This window comes from Nansenia antarctica, assembly GCF_963989245.1.
Source record: "Nansenia antarctica genome assembly, chromosome: 10".
Lineage (NCBI taxonomy): Eukaryota > Metazoa > Chordata > Actinopteri > Argentiniformes > Microstomatidae > Nansenia > Nansenia antarctica.
Window position 1 is genome coordinate 6,532,551 of NC_137680.1, and position 10,220 is coordinate 6,542,770.

The window sequence follows — 10,220 nt, forward strand, 5'->3', positions numbered from 1 at the left end:
TTAGAGAGTCTCATCAGATACGGCATTACAGCGTGGTTTGGTAACCTATCTGTACAACTAAGTCCAAACTGGTCCGGCTGATGCAGACTGCATGGAAGATCATGGGGGTGAAAGACCACTCATCCCTACAGTCTATTTTTGAACAGGCTACTCTAAGGCAGGCTAATAGAATCCCTCACGAATCCCTCTCATGTCCTCCATGCAGAGTTTGACCTACTGCCCTCTGGGGGGAGGTTTAGAGTCCCCCGCTCTAGATTAAACAGGTTTAAAAATGATTTTTATTCCGGTTTCAGTTAAACTTTTAAACAGCACCAGATGAATGTTGGATAGATTTTACTTATCGTTTTACTTCTACTCTTGTCTGAATCAGGGCTGCCTTCTGTCTGTGTTTTAACATGTACTGTTTGTTGTTCTTTTTTGGCTGCAGTGTGGTGTAAGCCCAAAACAAAGGTCCCAGTCATGGGACAATAAAGTGACTTGACTTTTTTGGACTTGACTCACATCCATCCATCCATACCTATACACTGACTCACATCCATCCATACCTATACACTGACTCACATCCATACATACCTATTAGGGGTGGGCATCAATTATCGACGATCGATAATTGATTGATAAGGATCTTGGTCGATCACAAAATATTTTGCTCGATAATCATTAATACATTGAGTGGAAATTAGTTTGTCCACGTTATGTGTGAGAAATTAACTTTGCATTTGCCTTCGCATTGAATTTCGCAACGCAGTACGGCCTGATGCAACAAGTTCCCTACGTTAGCCAGCAGAGCAAGCTCGGACATCTAACGTTATGGCTCGCAGATATTTTTTTCTTTCGAAATGCTTTGTGAAATGGAATGCCTGGAAGGAATACAAGAATAACGTTTTTCCCCAAGGAAAACATGCTTGTTATTTCTGCCCTAGGCGTTGTTTTAATGAAAAAAAAGCTTATCAATTAATCGACAATTGATCGTTAATTCTTGTGATTATCGAAAAAGAAATGTTGATCGTTTGCCCAGCCCTACTATACACTGACTCACATCCATCCATACATCCATACCTATACACTGACTCACATCCATCCATACCTATACACTGACTCACATCCATACATCCATACCTATACACTGACTCACATCCATACATACATACCTATACGCTGACTCACATCCATACATCCATACCTATACACTGACTCACATCCATACATCCATACCTATACACTGACTCACATCCATACATCCATACCTATACACTGACTCACATCCATCCATACCTATACACTGACTCACATCCATACATCCATACCTATACACTGACTCACATCCATCCATACCTATACACTGACTCACATCCATACATCCATACCTATACACTGACTCACATCCATACATACATACCTATACGCTGACTCACATCCATACATCCATACCTATACACTGACTCACATCCATACATCCATACCTATACACTGACTCACATCCATACATCCATACCTATACGCTGACTCACATCCATACATCCATACCTATACACTGACTCACATCCATACATACATACCTATACACTGACTCACATCCATCCATACATACCTATACGCTGACTCACATCCATCCATACATCCATACCTATACACTGACTCACATCCATCCATACATACCTATACGCTGACTCACATCCATCCATCCATACCTATACACTGACTCACATCCATACATACATACCTATACACTGACTCACATCCATACATACATACCTATACACTGTGACAGTAGGACCATTCATCTGCTCTTCAATCAGCTGGAGTCTTAACTTACTGTCCTGCACCAGAAAAACAAAACACACTATTATTTAGTTCAAACCCAGACGAGACATTATTCATTCAACACGATTTAACCACAGGCTCTTACACAACGCCATCCCATAGCCATGAGGGAAACACAGAAGTAAACACACCCACGTAATTGTATCAGAGGACACACCTTGAGCCTCACACATTCCTAAATGGTGATTTACATCACAGGCACCACATAGAAAAGAGAACATGTGTAAACACTCAATTACACCAGTTGCTACACGGCGCATGCCGCTACAAGTACCAGATGTAGATTGGCACAAAGGAAAGTCAAGCCAAGACCTACAACAACACCAAATATTATGCACTACGACGCTCAGATGGTTGAGATATATCAAGTATTTTTTAACATCGTCAAGTTCAACAAATATAACCATGTAGAGACAACCCAGAATCAGAATCAGAAGACTTTATTGCCATGACATGTAAACATGTTAGGAATTTGGTTTGGGACAGTGGAGCACGGTTTACACCAGGACATGTGCAAGACAGGACAAGACAGTGCAAACCAACATCATAGTGCAAGAGTCATAAATAAAATAAATATAAGAAGTGAAAAGATCAAGTGTTCAAGTTCCAACACCATAACTCCTACTTATTCTGCTTATTCTGTGTTGCTGATCTGAAGAAATCAGACGGAAGCAGTAAGTCAATTAAACGGGTAACAGCCGTTACCATATTAGCTTGAACCTCCCCGATTCCCTCAGATCTGCCAACACCACAGGGGGAAGGGCTGGGGATTGTTTCTGGACCGGGCATGGAGTGTTTCAAAACCCACAGAAAAACACAGGGCAGTTACAGTGACATCACAGATAAGACATTGGTGACCGGGTGAACTCTGACCTGGAAGAGCTCTGCGACCTCTTGTGTGTCGAGCTCCAGTGTGGAGAGCGGAAGCTTCGAGGCAGCTGCCGCCTTACACCTGTCTTCCACCTCCGTCAGAGAGAGGGAGACACTAGGAGAGGGGGGAACAGGCGGGGGTTAACAACCTCCTCGATGATAGGCTCATAACCGAGGGAGTCGGGAGGAAGAGGGAGAGGAAGAGTGGAGTGAGCACATAACACCTCTCATATGACCCTCAGACAGACAAAAGGCCAGGAACGAGAGATCATGCAGATCACACCTCTCTGCTACTCTCAGACTAGCGGGGTCAGAGGTTAAATGTGAAGAATGAGAGGTGAGCAGAGACACCTCCTCACTACCTTCACAGAGAGGGACAGAGGTTAAAGGTGAAGGATGAAAGTGAGCAGATTCCCCTCCCCGCTGCTCGCGGGAGAGAGAGACAGGGGTCAGAGGTCAAAGGAGCAGAATGAGAGGTGAGGGGAGTCCTGTTTGAACATCACACGCATCCTTTCTAAACCGTTGCCTTGGTGAGCGCAAAATATTTCATGTGTGTTCTTCTCTGAGATATTCCAGCCCATATTCTACGTTCCAGGCACGAAGCTCTGAGAGGATTGAACAGGTATGAGCGATATGGTGATCAGAGGGCCACGGTGAAGCGAAGTCAAATCATTCTAATAGTCTTAATAGGGTTCAGGACAGCGAGCGCAGGTCTCTCACCTGTCCTGCAGCAGGTGGTCACAGTAGAGGCCCGCCTCCGACACTCCCTCTCTGCATACCTCCGCCCCAAAGACCCCCTCCAACACCCCCCCCAGGACACATGCTCCAGTCCTCCATACAGCCTGAGAGAGAGCGTGAGAGAGAGAGAGACAGAGATTAGGGAGGGAGAAGGGCATAGGGAGATAAAATAAAGAAAAAGCGAGAGAAAATGAGCAGCCATTGCATGTTTCACTACAAATATCAAAGCAGCCATTGATTGACAGTCTGTGAGTAGTATCGTGACGTTAGAATTATAAGGTTCTATCTCAATTTTTGTCAAAATTTAGTTTTTTACATAATCTGATTCATTAGGTGTTTATTAATGCCTGTGTGGTGTTATCAAAAAAAAAAAATTTGTTAGTAATTTATCAAATACAAAGGTTCCATCTCACAAAACATAATGGAATGTAAAAACTTTGACGCTCAATATCTCTGAACTGCCCTAAACGGAGATAGAACCTTATAATTCTAAACTCACGGTAGGTCAAGGTGTGTACCTGTTTGCCTTCCATTGTGTCGAACCCCAGCAGCTGCACTTCACTGTCGGCCTCTAGGGGGCGTAAGAGATCCCACAGCTCTCCATTCACCCTGCTCACCAACACTCCCTTTACACTAGAGTCGGCAGGGGGGGGCAAAACATCAGAGAAACATCGACATCTTTGTATGTAGTGTCAGAGATGCCTGTCAAAGAGATGACTTGGGCAGATAGTGATTTTGGATTGTAAACAAGCATTCTGATAGGCTGATGGCATCATAGGCAATAATGCACAGTGAATCAGCAGTGTTAGGAGAGTAGAGTTACTCTAATTTGACCAAATTATGACTTAGGCAATTATGCTATGAGGCTAACGTTATGCTTATCCAACTATTTGTGATTCCAAAAAAAGACAGAAGGGAGGGGGGGGGAGAGATGCATTTTTGCAAGTATTTTAAAGAGGCCATACATACAAACAGACAGTCTGATCAAACAGACAGGAATTACCGTGCATTCTGGGCAATGTTGAGGGGTGAGGTGACCCCGGCGGTGGCCTTCACAGTCCTGCCATCAGCCAATCGGATGCTGAGACCCTGGTCAGCGGCTCCACCTCTCCTCTCGTCCCCCCGCTTCTCCTCAAGAGACTCAAACACTCGCACACGCTCAGACAGACCTGGTGACACCTGCGCTTAGAGATGAGAGAAGTAGGGGAAGGGGGGGGGAATAGGATATTGAGAGGGAGGGAGGGAAACGTTGGGGGAGGGCAGGATAAATGAAAGAATGAATGTATGAGAGGAAGAGGAGGAGTGTGTGAAAGGAAAGAATGGAGGTTAACAGATTAAATGAGGGAGGATGAGTGAGACAAAAAGAGAGCAGGGGAGAGGGAGAGAGGAGAAAGCGGTCAATGACAATCAACACATTTGCTACAGATTCAATATTAAAAAAACGTTTTAAATGGACAAATCACACAACCAGCAATGACTAACAGAGACTGAGAGAGAGAGATGAGGAGACCACCCTAACCCTAACCCTTTGACATAGGAAGAGGGGTGTGTGGACCATTATCTACCTCAATCAACTAACCCCAGTACCCTAACCCTAGGGTATCCAAATGACACTACGAACAATAACGATATAAGGCAAGTACAACCATTAAAAAAAACACATATAAGACTTTGGTTTGTAAAAACACACACATAGGCCTATAGGTCACTACACTGTAGGAGCTGTCACAGCAGATCAGGGACAACCACACCATTCATTCATTCTAATTCACAATCAGACACACAGGCCAACATCAGTACGCGACCACACAAATACTACAGCCCTCATTTAGAATTAGAGCACATTTTTGCATACTGTACGCAGATGTCCTACAGTAGATAGATCGTGAGCTTAGAATGATAAGGTTCTATCTCCGTTTAGGGCAGTTCAGAGATATTGAGCGTCAAAGTTTTTACATTCCAGGCATTATGTTCTGTGAGATGGAACCTTTGTGTTTTATGAATTACAAACTCAAAAATGTCAACATTTTAAAAAATAACACCACACAGGCATTAATAAACACCTAATGGATCAGATTATGTAAAAAAAAACTCAATTTTGACAAAAATGGAGATAGAACCTTATAATTCTAACGTCACAAGAGGTCATAGAGTAAGTGCGCACCTTGCCGTAGCGCCTGTGAGAGCGCAGCGCCGCGTGTACTGAGGCTCGACAGACAGGCGACCGTAAGAGCACTGTCACATATGTCACCAGCATCCTCAAATCTCCCGTTATTCCGACACACTTCCACGATCATCACATGTTACAATGTAACCCCTGCAATGCATGCCGCCATAACACCGGAAGAATGAATAAAACCCAAGGAACAGTTGATTGGTCGAAATGGACAGAGGGGCGGAACTTGTGACGCTACAAGAAGCGCGCACGTTCACGAGTGCCACAGCAGAACGCTCGCGCGCTCACTGATCAGCACACACTACGGATGGGACAGTTTCAGAAAGAAGCGATTGTGTTCAAGCACTAATTTAGACTTTTCTTGCAAACCAAAAATACCCTATTCTGTTTAACAAAGCCATGCCGAAAAGTGTTTACTTTTGCACAATTATCATGACGGTATTATTGTAGATTTAAGGACATAAATAAACCCCATCCAAATATGAGCAGATCACTGAAACGGTGCAGCGCCCTGCAATGATTGATCCACGGTGGCGCAACCCGGTGGACACTCTGTTATAGCAACACTTTTCCGTTTAGTGATTGGCCGCATCAAGAGCGAGACAACCGTGGATACCATGGGAACTGGAACCTCCCGTTATTATGGCACTACTAGTCAAACCTATTTGGCTATGCTATAACAGATGGAAAGACACGCATGAGTCGCTATTTTTAGTTGACTGTGTTTTGTATATTATAGCCTTTACGAAATGTTGACAGGATTGATGCGTTTGCATGCTGAGACTAGGGGGGGCATCCTTCTTGGATGCTTTTTTCGGGAGTTCTGACTCGTGCATTCGAATCTCAAGGCAACACCTTCATGCGCGCATTATGCAATTAATACTAATCAATAGCGTGTAAATGTCTATGTTCTTTGTAGCAAAAGAATGCATTCCAAGCTCTTGTGACTCGTGTAAAGTAAAGTTCAGGATACCAAGTTAAAATGTAACTCAATATTAAGGCAAATATATACCTTCGAAAGAATGCCATATTCAAATGCCTACATAGTGCTAATATGCTACAGTACAAACGTGGAAAAACAAAATTTAAATATTTAGACAATATGATCTTAGAGCTGCTATTTTGTATGTGACGCAGAGAATGGCTTGTGTGGGGGATGAACTACCATTAACCGACCACTTGGGGGAGCTACAGTACGTCTACTTCCATCGGGACAAGGGGCCACCTGTCTAATGTCACTGAAAACCGACACTCAGATGGGGGGACACAAGAGTAAAGCATACAAGACATTGGTTGCGTGCCAAGTCCTTCCTTTTATTCCTTGCAGCCTCTCAGTCTGCTTGCCTTGGAGGAGAATATCTAAGCAGAGGAACCTTGGATCTTCTCCTCCAACGCATTTTGAGAAGAAAGCAAGGAGGAATACAGGACAATATTGGGATGCTACCATTGTAACGTCAGGATCAAACCCTTGTCACCCAATCATACTAATACCCGTGCATTAATATGGTGGTTCTACTTGTACACAAGTAGAATAAAGTAGCTTAGTATGAAGTACCCTTCATATCCTGTCACCCATCCATACTGATATGTAATGAATTGGGTGGGGTGACAGCAAAAAAAAAAACTATTGCTTTCACCTATCCTGGTCCTCTCAGATCAGTGAAAATGAGAGTAAGGAGAGGAAGCCACTGTAGACTACCGAGATGAGATGCACCCCTGCTATTACGGTGACATAATCTGTGGTCGAGATCATAATTAATTAATTAATTAACGTGTTGTTATAAGAGTAATGTTATAATGCACCGAAACATGCTGACCGGTAGGTAGGTTACCCTTCGATGCCAGTCAGTGAGACTGGAAGTCAAGGTGCATCTGTACGTATGTAGTGGATTGATATGGGCAAGGGGATATATGGGTGTAATACAAAACAAATGTTGGAACGCATAGGACTAGAGCTCTGTGCAATGATGTGATCTGTACAACCAAGGATTATCAGGCAAATACAGATATCAATGTCCATGTCAATGCAGAGATATAGGGTCACAAACTCGGCCTTTCTGGAATGTGTGCTATTGAACAACTGTGCTGTTGGGTGTGTTCTTGGGTAAAGAAAAACAATAAAACGGTAAAGCTCTCATTGGTTTTTGATCACTGGTCAAATTAGCTAACCCCACAATACTGTATGTATTGGATGGATGTGTGTACACTTGTAAGTGACAACAGTTTAAACTAACTTGCACGTAGACTAAATTACTTAAATATCTGTGTATGTGGTAACATGGGTGTTTACTCAACTAGAATGGAAACCTAGAGTGTGTGTGATCCATGAGGAGAAACACCTGAGAGGGTGACAGCGATGTACTGGACTACACAGACACTGGAGAGAAGCCTCGGTTCTATTACTATGACATCACTGGTGGCAGGCTTAAAAATAAAAACACAGGAAGTAGTAGGAGGAGCCCATGAAGTGTGGTTGTTTTAAGTGCCTGTCTGTCTAGAAGTGTATAGTACTGTTCTCTCTTGACAGTGAGAAGAAGAAAAAAATGTACCATTGAAACTAATGAGAAGAGAGAAATCTGAGCACCTGAAAGGATTGGACACTCAAAGCTTAATGATATAGTGTCATTGATGATCATAACAATAATATCAATGCAATCTAGAGAGAGAAAAAACAGTTGACAACAACCCCTTGATGAATGCATCGTTACACTGTGGTCTCACACACACACACACACACACACACACACACACACACACACACACACACCATCAGGTTCCTCAAGTCTGAAACATTTTCACACAAAGGTATTCAAACAAATTGTCTCGCAAACTCAAAGAGTACATGAAATGGTACGGTTATTTACAGAGACTTCTTAAATAAATCCATCCACGGTTGACTAGCTGTGTAATTACAGATTGAGTAGAGAAAGGTAGGTGGTCTAAACAGTGGAGTCTAACACTGACTTGAGTTGAACTGTTAATTGTTAGTAGTGGCTGATGATCAGGAGTCTGACCACACACTGAAGCATCACAGGCGATACTGTCATACAGAAATGGAAGTAGAAGATCTGTCGCATTGATTCAGCAGCAGAACAGCCCATAACTGATGAGAACACTGTGATAGGAATTCTATTTGAAAATCGACATTGTTTTTTTTTTCATTCTCAGAATAAAGCATACACACTGACAAACGTCATTGAGTAATCAATGTTAATTACACTTCCAGCATCACCTCTTCAATGGTGGCATTTAAAATGTTGCGGACTCAGGAAATACAGTGTCAGACAAACGGTAAGACGGAGAGAGACAGATGCATTGTAGGAGGAGTCTAAAGAACAGGGTGCAAGATGATGAAAAGAAAAAAGAAAAGAATGGATAGCAAGTAGGATGAGCTGAGGGTAACCTAAGTTAAAGAAGAAGTCATGTAATGAAAGAAAAAATAACAAAAAATGGAGAAAGAACAGAGTACAGTGTGTGGTAACCAATCCCTCCATCCCTCCCATCTCTTCTGCTCAAACAGCAGCTGCACATGCATACGTTTGGATATTTTCATCTGACACGGGGTTAACAGCTACACAGAAGACAAAAAAACAAAAAAAACACAACAGCAGAAAATCCAAAATAACAAAGCCATTGTGAAAGATGTAAGCAGTTATATGAAAAAAACAAACAAAAAAACACACCAAACATTTCAGCATTTAAATCTTCCTTATGAAAAGAGGGGGAAAAAAGAATTAAAAGAAAAAAAAAACACGCAGTTGCTATGACAACTGTGACAGGATCTACCCATGACGACGACGTTTCAAAGAAAGTACCCTCCCCTGGTTGAGTTGAAACTCTGGATTTTATTAAAGTCAGTACATGTAGAGAGACCTAGTAGTAGATAGAGCAGGGTCAAAGTTCAAACCTAAGAAGCACCTGCCTCGACTACCCGAGTCTTCGTGACTCATCTTCACTTTAAACACTCGTTTTACTAGCTTAATGTACCACCAGCACACGACGAGTCTTCACTGTCCTCCTCTCTCTCATGGAATGGAGAGATGGAGGCAGAGAGGGGGGGGTGTGACAGCATGTGTCTGTGTCACTATAAGCTAAGGCTTCATTCCCAAGCATGGAAGTCTGAGATGGCGATGATCATCGTCCTCTTACACAAACAACAGAGGTGCAACACAACCAACTCCTTCAGTCTATATACATTTAAAAGCATAGAAATATACTTAAGGAAAAGAGAGACTTAAAGTGAGGAAAGTTCTAGAAGGAGAAGGAGAAACCAGGTTATTATTTACAATATGATACACTCAGGGAAACAGGAATTGGAAACTGGGGGTTATCCTCACAACAGGAAACTCAAAAATAATTGAAAGTGAGTAACTTCTTTTTGGATAACCCGTGCCTACTGAGAAATGGTTGTAGTTAGGTCACACGACGACACACACACATGATTGGATTGAAAATAACTTTTTGTGTTCAATTGAATTCCACCCTCATGACACTACACGTATCCATAGCGCTGCCTCCCCCCCCCCCCCCTCTCTCTCTCGCTCACACTCTCTCTCTCTCTATATATAAATACATATATATATATATGATAACCACCTGATGTTTCTTTCGC

General features: G+C 42.6%; 1 protein-coding gene across 1 annotated transcript in view; it reads right to left on the reverse strand.

Moving 5' to 3' along the window:
- Positions 1–5,755, reverse strand: part of tars2 (threonyl-tRNA synthetase 2, mitochondrial) — a 12,241-nt gene extending 6,486 nt beyond the window's left edge. Inside the window, exons 1-6 of the mRNA XM_080540919.1 lie at positions 5,597–5,755; positions 4,436–4,611; positions 3,951–4,065; positions 3,415–3,536; positions 2,698–2,809; positions 1,756–1,820 (exon numbers count right to left, since the gene is read on the reverse strand). Of these exons, the coding sequence (XP_080397045.1) occupies positions 1,756–1,820; positions 2,698–2,809; positions 3,415–3,536; positions 3,951–4,065; positions 4,436–4,611; positions 5,597–5,689 (683 nt within the window). The 5' untranslated portion in view covers positions 5,690–5,755. The remainder of the gene's footprint in view (positions 1–1,755; positions 1,821–2,697; positions 2,810–3,414; positions 3,537–3,950; positions 4,066–4,435; positions 4,612–5,596) is intronic.
- Between the last annotated feature and the right edge of the window lie 4,465 nt (positions 5,756–10,220).